The 24,627-nt window shown below is 41.1% G+C and overlaps 1 protein-coding gene across 2 annotated transcripts in view; it reads left to right on the top strand.

Annotated features, from left to right (window-relative positions):
• Window positions 1-24,627, top strand: part of VEGFC (vascular endothelial growth factor C) — a 74,173-nt gene that overhangs the window by 35,265 nt on the left and 14,281 nt on the right. Inside the window, exons 2-3 of one of the 2 annotated variants that reach the window (XM_084860296.1) lie at window positions 15,192-15,411; window positions 20,395-20,585. In XM_084860296.1, coding sequence (XP_084716422.1) covers window positions 15,192-15,411; window positions 20,395-20,585 — 411 coding nt within the window. Of the gene's footprint in view, window positions 1-15,188; window positions 15,412-20,394; window positions 20,586-24,627 lie in introns of both variants that reach the window. The other variant, XM_084860295.1, reaches the window with a different exon arrangement.

Genomic DNA, 24,627 nt, shown 5'->3' with positions numbered 1-24,627 from the left:
GTCGGGAAAACCACTAAACCGTTCAGGTATGACCTAAATCATATCCCTGATGAATATACAGTGGAGGTGAGGAATAGATTTCAGGGATTAGACCTGATAGACAGAGTGCCTGAGGAACTATGGACGGAGGTCCGTAACATTGTTCAGGAGGCAGCAACGAAATCCATCCCAAAGAAAAAGAAATGCAAGAAAGCCAAGTGTCTGTCTGATGAGGCTTTACAAGTAGCTCACGAAAGAAGGGAAGCGAAAAGCAAGGGAGAAAGGGAAGATATACCCAACTGAATGCAGAGTTCCAGAGAATAGCAAGGAGAGACAAGAAGGCCTTCTTAAATGAACAATGCAAAGAAATCGAGGAAAACAACAGAATGGGAAAGACTAGAGATCTTTTCAAGAAAATTGGAGATCTCAAGGGAACGTTTTGTGCAAAGATGGGCATGATAAAGGACAAAGAAGGCAGGGACCTAACAGAAGCAGATGAGATTAAGAAGAGGTGGCAAGAATACACAGAAGAACTATACAGGAAAGATCTGAATGTCCCTGATAGCCATGATAGTGCGGTCACTGAACTTGAGCTGGACATCCTCGAGAGTGAAGTCAAGTGGGCCTTAGGAAGCATTAGTAACAACAAAGCTAGCGGAGATGACAGTATTCCAGCCGAGCTATTTAAAATCCTAAAAGATGATGCTGTTAAAGTGCTGCATTCAATATGCCAACAAATCTGGAACACTCAACAGTGGCCACAAGACTGGAAAAGGTCAGTTTACATTCCAATTCCAAAGAAGGGCAACGCCAAAGAGTGTTCAAACTACCGCACCATTGCGCTCATTTCACGTGCCAGCAAGATGATGCTCAAAATCCTACAAGCTAGGCTTCAGCAGTATGCGAACCGAGAACTACCGGAAGTACAAGCTGGGTTTAGAAGAGGCAGAGGAACTAGAGATCAAATCGCCAACATTCGCTGCGTCATGGAGAAAGCAAGAGAATTCCAGAAAAACGTCTATTTCTGCTTCATTGACTACGCTAAAGCCTTTGATTGTGTGGATCACAACAAACTCTGGCAAATTCTTAAAGTGATGGGAGTACCAGACCACCTTACCTGTCTCCTGAGAAACCTGTACGAGGGTCAAGAAGCAACAGTAAGAACCAGAGATGGAACAACCGATTGGTTCAAAATTCACGGATGCAATGAATATGAACTTGAGCACGCTCCGGGAGAGAGCGCAGGACAGGAAGGCCTGGCGTGCTATGGTCCATGGGGTCATGAAGAGTCGGACACGACTGAACGACTGAACAACAACAAAAATCTGCCTGTTCAGGATTCCAACTAGTGAGCTACGCCCTCTTACAGTATACTCTATTCCATTCCTCCCCCTGCCCCAATTTTCTGTTTTTCTCCCAACGGTCATTCACCATTATGTATCCACTGAACATGCTCTGTCCTTGGATTTCCCTCCCTGTATTTTTCTTTTCTAAAAGTTTTTGTTTTTCTTTTCTTTTTTAGTATTTCTGAAAACCTTGGGTTTCCCCTGAACCTGCAGGCAGTGATATGGGTTTTCTGGAAAATTTTGAATGGGAAAATTTTCCAATACAAATTAGGTTCATTTGCATAGAGTCATTTGCATAGGAAACATTTGCGTTTGCATCAGAAAATGTTCTGATGCCCAGATGTCCTTACTCAACACGATATTGAGGGACAGGGATGGGAGCCTAGAGATGCCCTAAAGATGCCATAGAGCAGGAGTGGGCAGCTTGTGGCCTCCTGGAGTTTTGGCCTATAACTCTCATCATTCCTCATCACTGGCTCTGCTGGCTAGGGCTAGTGGTAACCATAAGCCAGAACATCTGAATGGCCACAAGTTGCCCACCCTTGCCCTAGAGTGATCTAATTTTTGTTGTTGTTGTTGTTGTTGTTCAGTCGTGTCCGACTCTTCGTGACCCCATGGACCATAGCACGCCAGGCCTTCCTGTCCTGCACTCTCTCCCGGAGCGTGCTCAAGTTCATATTCATTGCATCCGTGATGCTATCTAGCCATCTCATCCTCTGCCGTCCCCTTCTCCTTTTGCCTTCAGTCTTTCCCAGCATCAGGGTCTTTTCCAGGGAGTTTTCTCTTCGCATTAGGTGGCCAAAATATTGGAGCTTCAGCTTCATTATCTGTCCTTCCAATGAGCACTCAGGGTTGATTTCCTTTAGGATGGACTGATTTGACCTCCTTGCAGTCCAGGGCACTCGTAAGAGTCTTCTCCAGCACCACAGTTCGAAAGCATCAATTCTTCGGCGCTCAGCCTTCCTTATAGTCCAGCTCTCACAGCCATACATTACTACTGGGAAAACCATAGCTTTGATTAGACGGACCTTTGTCAGCCAGGTGATGTCTCTGCTTCTTACTATGCTGTCTAGGTTGGCCATAGCTTTCCTCCCAAGGAGCAAGCGTCTTTTAATTTCATGGCTACAGTCACCGTCTGCGGTGATCTTGGAGCCCAAGAAAGTAAAATCTGTCACTGCTTCCATTTCTTCCCCTTCTATATGCCAGGAAGTGATGGGGCCAGATGCCATGATCTTAGTTTTTTTAATGTTGAGTTTCAAACCAGCTTTTGCACTCTCCTCTTTCACCCTCAACAAGAGGCTCTTGAGATCCTCTTCGCTTTCTGCCATTAGGGTGGTATCGTCTGCATATCGGAGGTTGTTGATAATTCTCCCAGCAATCTTAATTCCGACCTCTGATTCATCCAACCCGGCATTTCTCATGATGTACTCTGCATATAAGTTAAATAAGCAGGGTGACAATATGCAGCCTTGTCGTACTCCTTTCCCAATTTTGAACCAATCGGTTGTTCCATCTCTGGTTCTTACTGTTGCTTCTTGACCCTCGTACAGGTTTCTCAGGAGACAGGTAAGGTGGTCTGGTACTCCCATCACTTTAAGAATTTGCCAGAGTTTGTTGTGATCCACACAATCAAAGGCTTTAGCGTAGTCAATGAAGCAGAAATAGACATTTTTCTGGAATTCTCTTGCTTTCTCCATGATGCAGCGAATGTTGGCGATTTGATCTCTAGTTCCTCTGCCTCTTCTAAACCCAGCTTGTACTTCCGGTAGTTCTCGGTTCGCATACTGCTGAAGCCTAGCTTGTAGGATTTTGAGCATCACCTTGCTGGCATGTGAAATGAGCGCAATGGTGCGGTAGTTTGAACACTCTTTGGCGTTGCCCTTCTTTGGAATTGGAATGTAAACTGACCTTTTCCAGTCTTGTGGCCACTGTTGAGTGTTCCAGATTTGTTGGCATATTGAATGCAGCACTTTAACAGCATCATCTTTTAGGATTTTAAATAGCTCGGCTGGAATACTGTCATCTCCGCTAGCTTTGTTGTTACTAATGCTTCCTAAGGCCCACTTGACTTCACTCTCGAGGATGTCCGGCTCAAGTTCAGTGACCGCACTATCATGGCTATCAGGGACATTCAGATCTTTCCTGTATAGTTCTTCTGTGTATTCTTGCCACCTCTTCTTAATCTCATCTGCTTCTGTTAGGTCCCTGCCTTCTTTGTCCTTTATCATGCCCATCTTTGCACAAAACGTTCCCTTGAGATCTCCAATTTTCTTGAAGAGATCTCTAGTCTTTCCCATTCTGTTGTTTTCCTCGATTTCTTTGCATTGTTCATTTAAGAAGGCCTTCTTGTCTCTCCTTGCTATTCTCTGGAACTCTGCATTCAGTTGGATATATCTTCCCCTTTCTCCCTTGCTTTTCGCTTCCCTTCTTTCCTCAGCTACTTGTAAAGCCCCATCAGACAGACACTTGGCTTTCTTGCATTTCTTTTTCTTTGGGATGGATTTCGTTGCTGCCTCCTGAACAATGTTACGGACCTCCGTCCATAGTTCCTCAGGCTCTCTGTCTATCAGGTCTAATCCCTGAAATCTATTCCCCACCTCCACTGTATATTCATCAGGGATATGATTTAGGTCATACCTGAACGGTTTAGTGGTTTTCCCAACGTTCTTCAATTTAAGCCGAAATTTTGCAAGAAGCAGCTCATGATCTGAGCCACAGTCAGCTCCAGGTCTTGTTTTTACTGACTGTATGGAGCTTCTCCATCTTTGGCTGCAAAGGACATAATCAATCTGATTTCGATATTGACCATCGGGTGACGTCCATGTGTAGAGTTGCCTCTTGTGCTGTTGGAAAAGAGTGTTTGCTATGATCAGCATGTTCTCTTGGCAAAACTCTATTAGCTTTTGTCCTGCTTCATTTTGTACACCAAGGCCATGCCTGCCTGTTATCCCGGTGATTTCTTGACTTCCTACTTTAGCATTCCAATCCCCTATGATGAAGAGGACATCTTTTTTTGGTGTTAGTTCTAGAAGGTGTTGTAGGTCTTCATAGAACCGATCAACCTCAGCTTCTTCGGCCTCAGTGGTTGGGGCATAGACTTGAATTACTGTGATGTCTAATTTAGCAAGGGCTTTTTGCTTTTATTTGGTAAAGAAAGCTTAAAAAAAGCACCTCATGTTAATTTTTTGTCCCAATATACCACAAGTATTTGACCTGAAATATGTGAGGGGAAAAAATTAAGAAAGCTTTATGTGATTTAAATGTTATATTACGTAGAAGTTTTTATTAGAATACCTATTAAAATTTTAAGATCATGGCATGTAGTTCCCTTACATTGTTTACATTTAAGAAAAAAACAATGGTCCTGAAAACTGTGTTAAGAAGCTAAATAATTTTAGCAACTGAAAGCACTGTGCATGATATGCTGGCAACCACTCATCCATTTCAACAGAGTTCAACACCCTTCCACTAAAGTTGCTGGGGCACCTTTAGCTTTGCTGTCACTATTTATTAGCTCCATTTCATTCTGAGACATATCTCGATTTCAGTGACATATACGTATGTATTTTCTCACATACTTGTTGGGGAGAATCACCTGAAAAACATTAATTACAACTATGGAACTGCCAAGCTTGCCTAATATCATATTTGCTATTGGCATACATTCATTTTTATTAATGAACTTAGGAAGTGGAAAAATTTTCCATGGGAAAATAGAGTACTAGAAAATTTTCCATTTTGGAAAGTTTTCCACAGAAATTTTTTTGTCCCACATCACTTCCTGCAGATACTTCCATGTTGTGTGTACATGGTGCCATTTTGGCTACAGAAGTATCAGCAATCGGATAATGACTTTGCTGTTGGTATTTAGGGTAGGAACATAAGAAGGTCCCTTACAGCGAGTCAGGCCATCGGTCCATCTAGCCCAGTATTGTCGACACTGATTGCCAGTGGCTCTCCAGGATTTCAGGCAAGAGATTTTCCAGTCCTACCTGGAGATGCCAGGTATTGAACTTGTGCTGTACCACTGAGCTGTAGTTGTGGCTGGGCTACGTGCACCTAAAGGTTTATACTGGACTCTTACAGCAATTGAATCAACATCTGTCTCTTTCCTACAGGACTCACATATATGTATTTCAAGACTGTATAATGTTGTGATATTCAGTGTAAAGTTTTGTTATCATCAAAAATTATAGCATTGTTACTAAATGATGGCATTGTTATAGAACTGTTGATAATCATTTAGTGTGAAATATTATCATTATAATTTCTTCTAATACCTGACTTAGTTGGTCCAGTGCTTATCAACTTGACAATGAAATAGGGCCACCCAAAAATAAGGTAGCAGTTTCTGCATACCTGGGGGACTCCTCAGGTATGCAGAAATAGATGTGTCTGTGCATTAAAAGAAGAAAGCTTTAAAAAATTAAACCTCAAATGGCCCTACAAGGATCAATGAAGTGGCTTGCAGGACTGATGGAATGCTGAAAAGAAAAGAAGGAGAACTGGAGGGACGGAAATGATCCTGTTTGAGCTTCTGACAGCTTACACTAACCTGGAAATGGACATTAGGGTAAGGGCAGGGGATGCATGCCACGAAGTTAAAAACTTATCTCCCTAAAATATTTGGGGAGGTTTCCAAAGCAATCATGCATTTCAATGGTAGTGGCTGTAGCACCCCTCCTGTAGTATCCTTATATGGGTCGCCTATGCAAATACGTGCTTGCACACCCCTCTTTCACCGCAGCAGACTTCTGGAGAACAGTTGAACAGCTTTATTAAGGGTAACAAATATAACTGGCCTTGAGGCTCAAAAACACAGGACTGACTGAGGAGAGGAGAAGAACACGGAATATAAGTCCCAGCCTCTGAGCTATGAAAGGATGAATGGCTACAGCTAATCTCCTTTTAACCCCTCACAGACCATACACCACACCTCCGCTCCCCCTTGACCACTGCTCCACTCTCTTTATCACTATGCTGCAACCTCCAGCAATTTTGCCTAGTGAACTGGATCACTAGCAGTGCTGCTCCTGAAACCTCCCTCTTCCACCTTTGCTACAAGGCTCCCAGGCTGACTAGCTCTGAACAGGAAAAGGGCTAGGTTTGTATTTTGTTGTGGGTCCCGCTCTTAAACATATAGTAGCCATATTTTTTTCTTTTAAAATGTTCATTTTTTTCTTGTATTCTTTCCTAGTTTAATATATCCCAAAGTTTTTAGGTGATCTTAAAACATTTCAGTTAGCCAGCTTGTCCTGCAGACACATAAACTATTAATGTAAAGATTTATACAGATCATTTTTCTATTAAACACGCTGTCAGCACCTACTTGAAAATGAAATGTGCTGACAACTGTAATAATTGTAAATGTATTAAGTGTTATTACTGCATGTCACACCATCAATTATGTGTTATAAGCTCAGCCAAATATTAAGCATTTTGACCTTCAGAATTAATAATGACGGACACCGGGGATAAGTTAAAGGAAGAAGTCATATGATACACTACATTTTACTGTTAGATTAGACAAATGCACGTTCATTTAGTTTAGTAAGCAATCTTTTTTAGGGTTTTTCTTACAGTACATACACTGAATATATCCCCACCCCACAATTATCTGATCTATGAAGTCCTTGAATTACTTAAACTTGCTTTCTTGTACTTGAAGAAGCTTAGTCTAGGGTAGCCACTTGCGAATTGCCAAAAAAAGGGGAAATTCATCACCAAAGAAAGAGGACACTAATTTGCATAAATGTGCATATGCTAATGTATATGTATAGATGCACATTTGGAAATGATTGTCATAATTTAAATAGAAACACAGTACATCTCACCATAGTGTGCCTTGCTCAGTCTGCTGTTGATGGGGAACTTCAAGGGCCAGTGCTCCCTTCTGATAGTTCTTTATCTTTATCCCAGATAGCCCTTCAAGTAAAGGATATTTTCAAAATAGAGGACAGTCCTCTGGCAGCACTTCAAATAGAGGACTGTCCTCTGTATAGTAGAAACAGGGCCACCCTACATCTAATCCTAAACTGCTAAGTATATCAGTCTGCAATGCTATTACATCATGTCAAGACAAAATAAAGAGGAATTTCATATGTGAATAAAATTCCTTTGAAGGGATTTGGGAGTTTATTAGTGCAATCCTATACATTTCTATTATAGGCCCATTAGAAGTACGGCCCATTGAGTTCAGTGAGGGTTACTCTCAGGTACGTAAGTATAGGATTGCAACCTATATACGAGGTGCCTTGAATAAATTATGTGATGAAAATTATAGAGAAAACAACATGAAAACAAATACACTAGCAGCTGATTAAGGCTAATTAAAACCCCACAAGGCAGTACAGCAGAGTACTCAGATCAACCACCAAAAGCCTGTCTAAATAAGAAGGTATTTTCCTTTTGGCCGAAGGTTGTCAATGAGGGAGTTAGATTGGCTTCCCTTGGTGTGGCCACTGACAATTCTTCTCTTAAACCCCCTCCAGATGAACCTGAGAGGTAATGATGGTTTCAAATTCTGCTTTTATTAATATCTCCAGATACAGTATAAAGCAAGCAGTCTGGAAATTTAGTATAATAAGGAAAATAGATGTTGACCAATTGTCAGTATAGGCTAATAGTAACATTTTAATGTAATAACATATACAGTCAGGGCCAGAAATATTGGAACAAGGATAACCGTTTTGGCAGTTGGCTTCTGTACCAGAGTTTGAAAGTGTGTGTTTGTGTGTGTTCAAACACAGTGTGTGTGTGTTCAAACAGCATCATATCTGGGTTCTGGGTTCCAGACTTCAGGCAGTTATTGACTGCAAAGGATTTTCATCCAGGTTTTAAAGGCGATCCTTAAGTCTGAAATGATGTTGGTTTGATCCATTACTTACGAGCCACCAACGATGGGTGTGTGTGTCTGCCACTGGCTGTCCTTCCTGAATGGTTAGTGCCCCACTTTTGTCAAACCCCTTGCATTACAGCTGAAAGTCCTGACTTCGCTGCCATCTGGGTGTGTTTCCTTTCAACTTCAATGTGGTGGTGTGCAGAGGCCAACTGCCAAAACAGTTATCTTTGTTCCAATATTTCTGGCCCTGACTGTATGCAAGCATTTTGGGATGTGAATTATGTAACTCAAAAGAATCATAGAATCATAGGGTTGGGAGGGACCTACAAGACCATCGATTCCCACCCCCTGTCAATGCAGGAAGCCTGATTCCCAGGCAGTGTGCCATCCAAGTACTAACCAGGGATTGACCCTGCTTAGCTTCTGAGATCAGACGAGATCAGGCGTATCCAGACTTCAAGTGAAGTGGGGAAAATATATTGGTAGAGTGATAATGTACTTCCAGAAATGGGCATCTGGAAGAAAACATTCATAAAATCCATTTCTGACACTACTGAACACGTAGTAGGCTTTTTTAAAGGTATAAAAAATAAATTCATTTCCTTCAGCACATGCTGCATCTTTTAAAACTAGCATAGGAAGAACCCTGGAGAGAGAGAGAGAGAGAGAGAGAAGCTATGCTCCAGGTTTCTTTCTATGGTAGTTTTAAAAGATACAGGTGTGCACATTATTCATCTTAAGATCTATGAAAATGACATATGGAAGCAATAACATATGCAACCTCTGGGCCAACCTTTACATCTTCTCTCAGAAACAGATGTGTATGTTACATTTTCATGCATCTTAGATGCACACTGGAGAGCCAATGTGGTGTAGTGGCAAGAGTGCTGGACTAGGAGCTGGGAGATCCGGGTTCTAGTCCCCACTCAGCCATGGAAGCTCACTGGGTGACTTTGGGCCAGTCACAGACTCTCAGCCCAACCTACCTCACAGGGTTGTTGTTGTGAGGATAAAATGGAGAGGAGGAGGATAATGTAAGCCGCCTTGGGCTCCTTGCAAGAGGAAAAAAGGCAGGGTATAAATGCAATAAATAAATAAATAAATAAATCTTAGGCACTGGAGTGAACACTTATGTCTTATAATTTCTTATGGCTAATAAATCTAATAATAATAATAATAATAATAATAATAGTAGTAGTTAAATAGCAGTACACAGACTTCCCTGTTCACATAACACAAGATCTTTATAAGTGCAAGGGTTCATGTTACATGAGGAGAACTGAGGTGATTGTTCTGTTGCATTTCTTTTTAATAAGTTTAGAACACAAATAATTACATAGGAATACTGAAGCCCATTGACTTCATTGGACATGTTTATATGGGTTAAAAGGTAAGTGGTGTAGTGGCTGGCCTCCAAAATAATTATGTAATTGATTTAAAGTGGTAAATATATCGCATAATGGCCAGTTCTACCTCATGTTTTTTCCTTTTCATACAAAAACAGAATTGGAAAATACAAACAAAAAAGGCAGTCTAGTCTAACCTAGGGTGTGTTTCCATGCTATTGACTTCACCTGGCTTGCAACTTTGTTGCGATGCTTCCCCAATCGCATCTGCTCCTTTTCCAGTTTCCACTGTGCTTAAAGTCCTGGCTTATTATTGCCATAGCCAGGGGTTCTTTGCTGTTTCCACGGAGCAGTACTCGAATTATTGTATTGATGGCTGGGTGGAGTCTGGGTGGAGTGTGGGTTGGGTCTGATTACCTCATCCATGTTCTCACCTCCTCCTCTTGCTGAGTCCCCACTCCCTCTCCCCCTTTGCTGACAGAAACATACTTCTGGGTGGGGGGATTGGAAGTGAACATCATCAGGCTGGCAGGGGTTGCTGAACCATTCAGAGAGGTTCCCCCCTCCAGGCTCTCCTGCTCTTAATGACAATCTCGTGAACAAGCCTCATTGACCACAGTGGGAGTTACTTCTGAGTAGATTTCCCATATGTATGCCTGATTCCGCCCATTTTTTTCCTTTCCCTCTAAATAGCAGGCTACTGCATTAGGAGGCACCCCTAAAGCTACCACATTAGCAGGCACACACTAAGTCGCTATCTCATTATCACACTATTGCGCAAGCCTTCCATCAATACATGTACCCTCCAGGTCACTATATTGCTATGACTCTATGACTCGATCATTCAATTACGAAATAACACAAACACACATTTGCACTATTGCACCATAGCGCATTAGTCCAGGGGTGCCTGCTGACTCCTGTTGAGGTCAAGAGGGCTTGTTCCGGAAAATGCGCTATTGCACAATACCCCTATTGCGCAATAGCGCAAATGAGTGTTAGTGCTATTTCATGATTGAGTGATAGAGTGGTAGAGTCATAGGAAGATATTGACATAGAGGGTGTGCATATTGATCGAAGACCTGTGCAATAGTATGATAATGAGATAGCGACTTAGCGTGTAATATGAAAACTATGCTATGATGCTTGTGACATTGTTTCCCTGGTCCAAACGACACAAAGGAATATTAGCCATGGATTGTCCCCACGTGTAGTTCTGAGGAAGTGAACTGAGATAAACCTTATTTTCAGGCTGCAGTGGGAGTACTTGCTTGCCCGCGATAGCGGGCTTATACGCACTAGTGTTCTAGCGCTTATTTTCAATGATGTTTTAAAAGTTGGCCCCTTGGCATCCTGCTCCAAAACGGTGATGAAACTTCCAGAAAACAGGGAAGGAAAGGGTTGGGTGACTGAGGTCATGAGTGGAACACCCACAAAGGCTGGGCTACACACCCCATGGGCAGCACTATGATACTGAACCCAGTGTGGTTGTGGAAACAGGTCAGTAATGGAGCCAAAGTAAGCTGGAAAAGTCGGACTATAACCAGTCTCAGAAGAAGCAGTTTTTCTGCAATAAAATGCGGGGCTGGTGCTGAATGGCCACGATGTTATGGAAACACAGAGACCTCACCACGCAGCCAGGTTGGAGTAAATCACTGGTGGAAACACAGCCCTATTATTTAATGTGGGAAGGACCATAGCTCAGTGGTAGAGCACATACTTTGCATGCAGAAGGTCCCAGATTCGGATCTCCAGATGGGACTAGGAAGGAATCCTGCCTGCAGTCCTGGAGCGCTGCTGCCAGTCAGCGTTGATAATACTGGGCAAGATGGATCGACGGTCTGACTTGGTATAAGACAGCTTCCTGTGTTCCTAACCCCTGCCCAAAAGGCAGGACTAGGCATTGACAAGTGTCCCTCCCTATAGACTGATCAATACAATTCAGAATACAGTATGTAAAAGAAAAGAAATTATTTATATAGAGTAAGAAGATCCAGATAACTCAAACAAAGAAACAAAAAGACCAGGCCAGACTGTTCCCTCTCTTCACTTCTTCTTGGATCTACCTTACAGCTTATACAAATACTGGGATCTTTTTATGATGGTTTTGAATAGTTGTTGATACTATGAGGCCCTGGTCTTTGACTAATTTGCAGTCTTGCTATTTTAGTTCTGCCGTTACAGATTCTCACATTCCCTGTGTGACTTGGAATTTCACCTTTATGTAAGCTGCTTCATAGTTATAACTCTGAAATGTGTGCCGCCGCCTGTCTGAAATTAGGTGTCTGCTTACATTTATCATTTGGTTTCTTAAGAACTGCTATAATACAAATAGATATTCTCATTAATATATTTCATGGGATATTATTATGCTATGTATTATATGATCTGAGTTTAAAAGTAGACTTGCATCTAAATGTGGGAGCCTTCAAAGAATAAATGACATAGTATAAGCAATACATATCTAAGGCTGCAATTCTGTGCACGGTTACCTGGGACAAAGACTGCTGAACACAGTGTGACTCACATACAAGTAAACGTGGATAGAATTGTACTGTGAAACACCTCAAAAGTGATCTCATACAACACTGTATGAAATATTTTAATTAACTTATGGTATGTTTGCTCTCTTACTTTATTTTTAAACATTGATCTTAATCAGGTTAAGTTGCACCATTCTTGCTAAATGCTAAACAGTGAGTCTCCATAAGACAAGACAATAACATTTGAAGCCTTTCTAAATTTAACTGACAGTGCCTTTTTCACATGTCAGGGGCAGGTAGATTAAAGGAAACAGACATAGGGTCCCACTGCATATTTTACAGGCCACATAACTTCAAGGACTCAAAAATAGATACCGTACTCCATTGATAACTCAGAACAAATAGTAAATCTAAGAAGTGAGGCACAGTCTTCTGTATTGAACCGGGGGCCGGTTTAGTCATTCAGTAAAGTCAAGTGGTAAAACTGAAGAGCCAGTGATACGGTGAAATTGTTATGAGTGCAGGACATGGATCAGGGAGAGTTGGCTTCTTCAGACCCCTACTCAGCCATGGCAGGCACTCAATGAACCTTCTCCCTCTTGAGGGAGGAGTTAAGGAGAAGCATACACCTTCCCTGAAAACTGCCCACAGCTGCATAATGACACACCCATCACAATTTGGAAGCCATTATGCTATGACCTGAATTGGTTTAAACTGTTTTGATAATTGATATACTTTCTGTTGCTGATATTTTAGAGATATAGGTTAGACAGTGACATGTTTGATTTAGTGAAATCCTATGTATGTTTACTCAGACCTAAGTGCCATTGTGCTTAGTTGTGCTCACTTCCAGGTAAGTTTTGCAGCCTCGAGTAGCAAAATGTGGATATTTTTGTGGTAATTGTCCTTATTAATGGCAGTTCCTGTTTTTGATATGTTTAGAGAAATTGAATTAGGGAATTTTTTTTGTTTTGTTAACTCACTAATGTGAGTATAACGTTTAAATAACATTAAATGGATATAAATGATAATGGAATGGAAATATATATGAAATGCATATATCTTTGCTGTAGTGTTATACTGATGTTTTTGGCTTACTATTTATCTTGTGAGCTGCTTTGAACATTATGTAATTACAAAAACTATAGGCCCAGGCCAGAAATTTAGAATAAAAAGCTGAAAAGTACAGAATATGTTAATTTCATAGCTGTGATAACTATACCAAAAGTCACACAAAATCCGGGGGGGGGGGGGGGCTCCCATTTTGGAAAATGGTTGATTTCTCCCTGTTAGGCTAAAATATCCATATACTTGAAACAAATGAATTGAATGTCTTGCACTCAAAATGGAAAGAAGATTATACAGGACAATTTTGGATAGTGCTTTAAAATTTAGGGCTATGGTGGACTTTCTGTATGTTTATCACAACTATCAAAGGAATATATCTAACAATTCTCAGGTTTGAATTTGAAATGTCTGGGTCAAATGCTGATTTCACTGGACTCCATAACTACCTTTACTTGGAAAATAAAGAACTGTTTTTTTATTTGAAGTGTCTACAGTTAATAGTAAAATAAGAGCAATCTTTGCTTATAAGCATAGTATACCACCTATCTCAGTATGTTGAAAGTTTAGGGTCAATTTTACTAGTGTACTGCAATCTGACTACAACCAAACATTTTACTGCAAATATATATTCTCTATTACTCCAGAAAAGTGTTCAATTCTATCTTCACTCACAGCAGCCTGCATAACTTGATAGCAGATGTCACAAGGTTGTTGTCATCACTTCCACTATTGGGAGAGTCAATAAACAGCTCTTCTGATGTTTCCAGAGCATCCTTTTCAAGCTCATTCATACTGTATCTATAGGTTCACAGTTGTTACAGACATGTCCAATACAGGAACGACGCATGGAAGAGCAGGGCAAATAATCTTTAAGGCACTCACAGTTGTATTCACATCTGGACTTACTACTGATGCAAAAAAAAAATACAGAAAGTGTTCTGGTTCAGGATCTTTCGGTGTTGTGACTGGTTATAGGCAGTCCCCTTCTAGCTTTCAACCCCAGTCTGTTGCCATCAAATTCACACTCCTCCATTTCTGGACCTGATGACAGACTCAGGATACAACTCCCTAGAAGCAAGTGTATTTAAGATGCTTTGATTCTCATTTCATATTTGTCACAGATGTTATAGCAAGCATGGTGTAGTAGAGAAGAGGTAGCCTTACCCAACCTTTTGGCAAGTGTTCCACAAGTTAAGTCTTAATTATGAGATAATGCCATTTCAATGCACACTCCAGTACATATGCAACATTCTGTGTTTTAGACTGATTTTTTCTCTAGCTGGCTGAGATTAGGCAGCAATGCAGTGCTAAAGAAACAGGCAGGAGTGTAGGCCTAGCTGCCTCTCAATGCCAAGCCCATATGCCTTTCTGCTCCTGTCAGGAACAGCACACATTTCTATTGTGTGTGCCGTGTGGCACCCATGTTGCAGGATTGCCACTAATTATGTAGTGTGATGGACAAATAAGGGAGACCTGGGTTTAATCCTGGCTTAGCCTTGAAGCTCACTGAGTGATCTTGGGCCAGTCACTATCTTGAAATGTAACCTACCTCACAGAGTTGTTGTGAAGATAAATGGATAATCCCATGAATCCCACCTGAGCTCCTTAAAGGTCGAATTTTCCTGTTCCGTTACCTATTCTACATTAGCAATGATTTCACATCCACGTAAATAGCGCAATGAAGTTTCAAAGACAATTCAACCTCAAAGCCTGATCCCATGTAGGCTGAGTTCACTGAGTTTGCTTGAGTTTATTTCTAAGTAATTTTGTATAGAATCGCAGCCTAAGGGAACAGAAGAAACTCTGTGTTTGTAGTTTATTCATGTTTGCCTAAAACTAGTTTTGCTGTTAGTATTTCTGTGTCCATGACCAAGCTGGCACTTAGTTTGGGTCAGTAATGAGATTAAATGGACAAAGTCAATATATCTTTGCTTCCGTAAACATTTATGTCAAGGCAATCATAAGGACCCGAGAATGTAAAAGTATAGATCACTTTAACCTGAAGACTTTTTAGCAATGGTCTCTATAATGGAATGGTTTTATCTTAAATGTAGCAGATCATTGGATTAATATGCATCGGCATTTGTGTAATGTGAAAAGTAATTATTTTTGTATATTTCTTTAGCAGACTCATGCAAGTAAAGAGTTGGAAGAACAGTTGCGGTCTGTTTCCAGTGTAGATGAACTCATGACAGTACTTTATCCAGAATACTGGAAAATGTTCAAATGTCAGTTGAGAAAAGGGAGCTGGCAACACAATAGGGAACAGTCCAGTTTCGATGCAAGATCAGAGGATTCAAATCCAATAAAATTTGCTGCAGCACATTACAATGCAGAGATCTTAAAAAGTAAGTGTTGGAAATTTAATGTCTACCAAATGCTGTAAATCAAAATGCTAGAATTCTGTCAAATATATTTTAAAGTCTAAGCGATGAAAGCAAGACTGCTAAGACATATTAAGGCATGATTTAGCATATTCAGAACTCCAATCCTCCCTGATAAAAAGAAATACCATAAACGTTTAGAGCTTTTTGAGCTATATTTTAAACTTACTGAGATAAATAGGGATATATTGATGCAACATACTGTTTCTAGATGCCTGTCAGTTCAGAACAAGCATGGTCTTTTGCAGGGCTAGGATAAAGCAACCTAGCCAAAGGCAAGGGAGACATGGAGGGGCAGGGAGTCTAAGCTAGGAAATAGCAGACAGAATTTAAAGGAAACATGGGTTAATTTCTGATGCATATTTTGCCACTTTGTCTCACATATTGTTTATATCAGAGAGCTGGGGAGGAATAGAAGCTGATGTCAAAAAGCTGTTGGCCATCGCTGATATGTAAGAGTCATTTATCAATGTGATTTGACAACTCTGTCTCCTGCCGTAGCCTCTAGGTGGATCTAATTAATTGTCAGCCTTCCACCTAGTCTAGGAGTGGGATATAGTATCCCATTCCACTTTGGGAGTGGGGTAGGCTTTGGGCTTGTGGAAAACAACCAGCAAGAAATGTTTGACTGGAAATAAGCCTACCTGAATCTATATTACTTTCTTCCTGGTCCTGTTCTTTTTTGTAGTCTCTGTGCAGGCACATATATGGGTTATGTACTTCAGCAAAGCACATTTGGGAAGTTCCTACAGCTCAAGTCCAGCAGCTGGTGCTCAGTGCCCACCCCTCTCATCAGGAAAGATTTTCTCCTTCACACATGCCTTGAGAGACAGCCCGGTTCACATGATCACAGGGCAGTTAACAAGTCACAGTGGCTTGTTAATCACCCTGCGCATGCCGGTTGCTTACCAGCTGATTTGTATAATTACCTTTTCTGGGTGTGCCTTCTTGTTTCATCCGAACCCAGCGAGGGTAGCTTGTTGGGGTGATTAACAAACCATCCAGAACCCATGGCCTGTTGTAGGGTTGTGGGTGGTTGACCCAACAAGCCACCCTCACCAGGTTCAGACAACACAAGCCATAGCATGGGAGCTTGGATTGGCAACCTGGCGCCCATGGGCCTTGCAATCCACCGTGAGTAATAAGACACAGTGGACTGCGGTGACTGTGCGAACCAGGTCATAGTACAGTCCTTCCCACTCAGTTCTCTTCTGACTGAGATTTCTCTTCAGCGAGTTCACTCTTGTCCTTTTTTAGTCAAGGAGCTTCTTTTTTTCTTTCTCTTTCTAGCTTTTATTAGGTAGTTGCTATCTTTGCATGTTTGTTTGGTGGGATTGTCCTTGCATTTTCTGGTGCAGCTGGTCTCTCTTAAGAAGTGCTGAGATTGTGGGAGTAAGTTTCCACCTCCAATGGCAATGAACTAGTGTATCTCTGATCTGATTACATCATGGGTGGGAAACATGTCACCCTCCAGACATTGTTGGACTGCAACTCCCAGCAGCCCTAGGTAGCATAGGCATGATGGAAGTTGACGTCTAACAACATCTGGAGGGCCACCTGTTCCCCATCCCTGGATTAGCAATTATTGCTGTGCTGTGTAATCTGTTTATGGAACAGGACAAAGTTGCCTCTTGTCTTGAATTTCAAAACTTTTTAGAGTAAGCTCATAAGAATAACTCTTCTCATCTGTGGGCTTACTTTCAAGAATGAATTTTGCAAGTTAAAGAAATTATGGCCACCAGGACTTCCCACATAAAGCCAACACACCTGTTTCTTGTCTCGGCTCCTCCATTAGCCATACTAAGTAATACCCTATGACCTAGGTGCCACGAATACTTCCTGTGGTTCAGCAGATAAAACAGCCTTTGCTTGTCAAAGTATTGAGACCAAGTCAATATTTTGCTTGGTTGACTGCTTGGTTTCCTCCAGCAACACAGTTTCTTGTCCATAACTAAGGGGGGCAGGGGAGAAACATAATGATACTGTCACATGGTCTAAGCAGGTTACGTCGATACAAGCAACAAACCCTGCACCAGTTCTAAGTTCAACATTGCTGAAACTCATACAGACATGCTGACTTCCCCTACTCAGACCACTGGATCTTGGGCCCAATCTCTGGAGCTAAAGACTACTGCTTCAATACTGATGATGACTCCTGAAACAATTTCTGCTTTCATCTTTTCAGTTCGAACAACTTTGGTACCTTCCTCAACATCAGTGCCATTGACTTCAACAGCATCATTAATATCAGAACAAACAGCCCATCCTGTACTAACGTCTACATATTCAGCAGTGCTTCACTGTACATTTATAGGATTCTTCTCTTCAACACCAGTCTTGATGTCTGAGATCTCAAGTCTTCAGATCTTCATAGCATATGAACTGCACTCACAATTCTGACTTCAACTATTATTTTCTAGATGTCAGATATGTCTTTACTGGACCACACTGTGGACAATCCTAAACCAGTGTGGGTACCCTTTTTTTAGCTTTGCTTACTAAATACAAGGAAAATAAGCATAGTAAATTAGATCTCTGTAGGGTAGGGACAGGCATCTTGTGGCCCTCCTGATGTTTTGGCCTACAGCTCCCATTAGCTCTAGCCAGCATAGCCAATGGTGACAGATGATGGGAGTTGTAAGTCAAAACGTCTGAACAGCCACAAGTTGCCCACCCCTGGCTCATCAGAACATTTTCCGATGAAAACTGAAAATTTTCCTCTGCAAATGACCCCATGCAAATCAGAATTTTCTGAAAAAACTACCTCGTTGTTCACAAAGCGTTCTGGAAGACTTAATATTTGCACCCCTTCATCAGTCTCGGGGGTTATCCTCAGATGGACCTTTTCTCTGTCTCTGAATACAAGCAATTCTGGAGCAGAGCAGGTCAAGATCCCCACTTCTGTAATGACTTCCTTTTTTGTTGTACTAAGTTCCTGACTTTTATATTGCTCCTTGTGACCTCTTTTTATACATCTTTCCTCTATTTCCCATCATTGCAAAAATGCTACACCAGATCTTACTCAACAGGACAAACTGCATCCTCATTGGCACTTTGGTGCCCATGACAACAATGGTTCACCAAACTTTGCACCTGGAGCGCAAGCATTTCCTTCTTCAGCAAGCATGAGATCTCTCGGTTCAGAATGAGTCAGATTCTCTCTTACAATGTACAAATGTTGAGTCTGATGGCCTAAAGGATCCAGTTGTCTTATGAACCGCTGCAAGGCTTCATGATATCCTTCCATTATTTTTGCAAGCTCCATTCATCATATTTTGTACTATACTCTTAACCTGTAAGTTCAAGTTCTAGCTGCTTTTTCTATCTGGGTTCATTGGGCAACAATTTCTTCATTTCACTGTCCTAATGAAGGACATTCATTGTTTGTTCATCTGTTCACTGAATGTTTCTGTAAATCCCATGACAATTTACAACCCTCAGAACATCTATTTCTGCAGTTTTTCCTTGGTCCTTTTTCAGCTAATGTGAAGTTCCTTGAACTCATGCCTACTTGCGATATGTCTTCTTTTCCTCAATACCACCTTTTTAGTGGCCAGTACCTTGACAAGGACACCCAGGGAACTGTGGGTTGTACATTCCAATGCATCTTACTTGTGAGTTAACAGAGACAAGATGTTGCTATGTCCTGATATGTCATTGTTCACTGAGGTTATTTCACATTTTCATCTCAACCAGAAATTATTTTTTTCCAGTCTTTGTGAACCCCAAAGGTGATGCTGAGTATATTGTCTGTACATGGAAATTTGGAGGGGCTTTGATTTTCCATCTGTATAGAAAAGTTGTATAAACCATTTCCTTTGCTATGGGGATCTGAAAAAGGTTTTGGAGATTTTCTCCCAATGCTTCTCATGCCGGATTTTTTTTTCCATTATTAGATTGTGTTAGGAACTGACAAGACAGCCTCTCATGTGTGTTATTAGAGGTCTTAATCCTAGAAATGGCCATCTCTCTTCTACCTTTCTAGATTTCATTACCAGAACTCAGCAAAGTTCTGCCTTGACCAACCTGTCTACTATAGCAAAGTATTAAGTTTTGGAGGTGACTGTAAGAACTGACAGCTTTTCAGACAGCTCTCCTGAACAGCTTTTTTCCTATAATAACACCAGCACTCTCCTCCAAATATGTCAGCTGCCAGTCTTCTATGTGTGTGCCTGCACAGAGACTATGAAGAAGAAGAACAGGTTGCTTACCTGTAACTGATGTTCTTCAAGAGATCATCTGTGAAGTCACACAATCCACCCTCCTTCCCCACTGCAGGTGTCTCCTTTCTTTTGGTGGGACATTCTCACAACAGTTATGAAGGAACTGAGTAGGAAGTACACGTCCTGCCCCTTGAGGATTATGTAAAAGAGAGGGTAGGGGCATTAGCACCAGCTCTCAGGCTTGAGCACTAGAAAGTTCCAGGATGGTGCTCTGCACAGGCACAGACCCCATTTTTGTGACTACATATATGACCACTCAGAGAACATCTGTTAAAGGTAAGCAACGTGATTCCTACTCTGAAGCTATGACTTTTTTCAGCTAAGCTATCTTCACAGCTGTTGAAACCTTGTTAAGCACCTTTCAATAATCACTTCTAAGTGCTAGAGGCAAGCAAATATTTGGTTGGTTATTTCATATCAATATGTGATTCCTCACCTCTGACACTCCTGTGCCTGTGTACCTCTCTTCTCTGCCATTCCTCCCTTCCATTTTTTTCCCCTTCTCAGACTCCTCCTCAGACCTTCCCTTAATTCCTGTGGACTATCTTCTGACAGTCTTTCCACAGCATCTGGCTGCTGTTGACCAGCTGCTTTCTCAGACTTTTATCTCTCTCTTTTCTTAAGCCCCTGCTTCTTCAGCTCTAACTAATTTTAGGGGAATCTGATTTTGAACTATTAAAAAAAACTTATTTATAACCTATGAGCTTTCCCTGTAACTTGGCAGGTATTGATAATGAGTGGAGAAAAACTCAATGCATGCCACGTGAGGTATGTGTAGATGTGGGGAAAGAATCTGGAGCAACAACAAACACCTTCTTTAAACCTCCATGTGTGTCCATCTACAGATGTGGAGGTTGCTGCAATAGTGAAGGGCTGCAGTGTATGAATATCAGCACAAGCTACATCAGCAAAACGGTAGGTTGTTACCTCAGATACATTCTGAATTTGTTTCTAAGTAACTGCATGCCATTTAAATATCCATTGTTACTTGGATATATTTTAAAGGAAATATGCTGTTCCATTGTTCAGTTATAAAATTATATTTGTTCTAGAACTGTGATATGCTTTGTGTTAGCAGCACAATATATAATATAGAGCTTCATAAGTGATAGAGTTGAGAAGGAAAAATAGTGATATTAATCTATAGATGAAAACTGTTTAGCAAAATCACAAGCACTGTCTCAGTGGCATGACTGGCAAGTGTCAAGACATTTCTAACATTGCAGATAAATTAATTGTTTGATTTCTTTTCCCAAGAAGAAATAGTTTGATATGAAGCAGCAAATAACCATGGACTAAATACTGAAATTTTGAGTATCTTATTTTGAGCAGGGGCAAAATAAAATGAACAGAGACCCAAGACCTGTCTAACACACTGAAGAGTGAATTGACAGCCCCAGCATGCAAAGGACTTGGTGACAAGCCTTCCCTAGATGCTGCTTTGGGGCTTTGCATAGGCATCTCGTTGGCCACTGTGGGATACAAGTTGCTGGACTAGATAAACACTGTAGATGCTACAACGTGGTTAGGTAGCTACCTACTTGGTAGCTGTTGTTGGGATATTTCATTAGGCTTCATCAGTAAATATTTTGGTCACAAGTACATGCTGAGTATTTATTTTAATATGTTAATCATTCACAGTTGTAACATCAGATGAATCAGCAATAAAAGTGGCCACACTCCCCCCCCCACAAATATTGTTACAGATCATCCCACCAAAATAATACTTTATACAATTCAGTTAATCAGAAACCTCAATTAATTTTAAGTGTCTCTTTACTAACCAGTTTTTTTAAAGTTTGGGCCATACATGTTACATTTTTAAGCTTATTTTTGCAACCACAGTTACTAGGGGAGGGGTGAAACCAAGCCTAAGACTCCACAGATTCAAAATAAGTTCACAGTCCATGCAAAAGTTCATACAGAATCAATAACCACTGAACTCACCATGTGGCAATTTGCCTACTGAGATTTTTGTGTTCTGACATTTTTCCGATTTACTATAAAGGCAAAAATATTTTTCTCCGTGACTTCAACCAGAGACTCTATAGGGAAAATGCCTCTCAGAATAGCTTTAAAGAATTTTGAGAGGTATTTTCTCACAGAAGTAAGCAGACAGTTTTAAGTGGTTTGTAGTATTTGACATAAACATTATGTTCACACACACAGTTTGGAAATCTATAGATTAGTGGAATGCTTGAGTCATTTGTGAAGTATGGGACTACTTTTTCCCAAGCATTTTTGTTCATTTAATAGAACAACATTGATGATTTAGTAAGTATTATCACCATTGGCATGTATATTAAATAGTCCCTAATTCTCTTTTACAGCATTTTGATTTCTTTTCATGTTTCATAGTGCATTTTAGTTTTATTGACAGAGGACAGCATTTATAATGCAATAGTCAGAAGTTAACTGACTATTTCATTATTTCCATTTAGAGGCTGGCTGTCAGTTCATGCATAACTTAGAGAATCCTATTTAAGGGAACAATCCAGATAAATTAAATGTTCTTTGGTCCAATTGATTTTAGTGCTCTCCACAAGCTCTCCCATTGATAGATGCAGTCAGGCTAGGTAAATCACATAGAAGGAAAAATATCCAATGTAATTTTTAATATATTTTTTTGCAACTCTGGGATAGGATCCTTTCAATCAAATATTTTCATTTTGATCTGCAAAGGTCGAAAGCCCAATTAAGCACAATGCAACTGAAAACCAAAACTGGTCTATTCTAGTTCTTAATTTCACTTTAGGAAGAGATCATGAGAAACAAATCTGTACCAAAATATGAAGAAACAGAAAAATATATTGAAGAGATAATAAAAAGCAAAAACTTGCAAGGGCCCCAGTATAAAGAGTCATCTGCAACATTTTATACAGGAAAACAGGTCACACCATATTGCTGTACACATATATTGCTGTGTACTACTGTCTGCATCAGCCGATCTTAACACTGTTAGAAATGCTGAGGATTGTATTCCACAGTTTGGTAGCATGCACCAGTGGTCATTTATTTGCATGGCCATCCTCCTGCATACTTACCTGAATGTACTCTCACCCACATCTCTATGCTTTGATTGGTTTAAGGCTCAATCCTATGCATGTTTAGACAGAAACAAAGTCCCTCAGCTTCCAGCATTCCCCAGCCAGCGTGTTTTTTTCTGCCTAAACATGCATAGGATTGTGCACTTAGCCGTATTCAGTGGCATCCAGTGTCAGCCTACCCACGTGGAGGGCAGATATTTGGAAAGGTCCTTTTTGCCGCATGTAGAAGCATTCAGTGTGCTTGTGCACGCACAAAGCTCTACTTCCCCCTCTGGTACAAGCAAGCCTGTTGTTGGATCTGGGCAGTGATGGGCATCTTTAAATAAACAACCCAGCGCTGCCTGGTTTTGTTCTGTTTTTGACAGTAATAATTAATGAAAATATAATTTAGAGTAGTGGTGAAAAAATGTGCCACAAAATCCCACTGGTTGAATGCAGTTTGTTGGCCTGTATAAAGGAAGATCCTTTCTATATTAATCATTGAGTAATCATCAAAGAAAATGTTTAAAGGTAGTAGTAACTTGGGCTAATAAATTGTTTTCGAAATGTTTTACACGCAAGTCAGTTTGAAGAGTGCAGGCAGTGTGAGTTTACATTGTAGATTTAGGGCGTAATCCTATCAAGATAGACGGCCGCCTCCAAACTCGGAGGCGACTGCCTATCCTAAGCAGGGCAGGATCGTTCCCTCCGCACTTCTCCTGCCCTGCTTTTTTGGCTATACAGCCGATTGCAGCTGTCTAGCCACAAGAACACGGAGCAGGGAAGGAGGCTGCTGTACAACACATTGGATGTGTCATACACACAGCTACGTTCTCCCCACTCCGGAACACCCCCAGCCATGTCCCTTTTCAGCCGCTCTGTGCTCCTCTTGTGAGCGCAGAGGACAGGGCTGGGGGGAGGTCAGGTCCCGGATAACATGATATCCTGTGGCCGTCTAGCTACTGTCTAGCAGCCATAGGATTGCTCCCTCCATGACCAAATGTCTGCACTATTACTTATTGTTGTTTATTCGGTCAGTCGCTTCCGACTTTTCGTAACTTCATGGACCAGCCCACGCCACAGCTTCCTGTTGGCCGTCGCCACCCCCAGCTCCCCCAAGGTCGAGCCTGTCACCTCCAGAATATCATCCATCCACCTTGCCCTTGGTTGGCCCCTCTTCCTTTTGCCTTCCACTTTCCCTAGCATCAGCATCTTCTCCAGAGTATCCTGTCTTCTCATGATGTGGCCAAAGTACTTCAGTTTTGCCTTTAATATCCTTCCCTCAAGTGAGCAGTCTGGCTTTATTTCCTGGAGGATGGACTGGTTTGATCTTCTTGCAGTCCAAGGCACTCTCAGAATTTTCCTCCAGCACCACAGTTCAAAAGCATCTATCTTCCTTCGCTCAGCCTTCCTTATGGTCCAGCTCTCGCAGCCATAGGTTACTACAGGGAATACCATTGCTTTAACTATGCAGACCTTTGTTGTCAGTGTGATGTCTCTGCTCTTCACTATTTTATCAAGATTTGTCATTGCTGTCCTCCCAAGAAGTAAACGTCTTCTGATTTCCTGGCTGCAGCCAGCATCTGCAGTAATCTTTGCGCCTAGAAAGACAAAGCACTATTACTAGATGATCAAAAACTAGACAATTTTGAAATGGTCCTGCTTTTAAGATCTAATTCAGTGATATAGATATGGTTTTTCGAGTAGTCAACATATTCCGCAGGAAATGTAAGGAATAAATTTAGTAGACTGAAGATTCAAATAAAATAAATAAATTTTGCTATTGAACAACTACCAGCCCACTCCAGATTATTCCTTCCATGTGTTGACAGTGTAGAGAGAGACAGGGAACCACACGCACTGGCCCCCAACATCAGTGCATCTACTGGCCATATCCCAACTTCCATATACTTGCCTGAATATGTGAAAGC

Source organism: Heloderma suspectum, chromosome 5, assembly GCF_057233095.1.
Source record: "Heloderma suspectum isolate Gila_16-S chromosome 5, 16-S_ref, whole genome shotgun sequence".
Lineage (NCBI taxonomy): Eukaryota > Metazoa > Chordata > Lepidosauria > Squamata > Helodermatidae > Heloderma > Heloderma suspectum.
The sequence above is the reverse complement of the archived record's forward strand: the minus strand, read 5'-3'. Positions and strand labels throughout refer to the sequence as shown.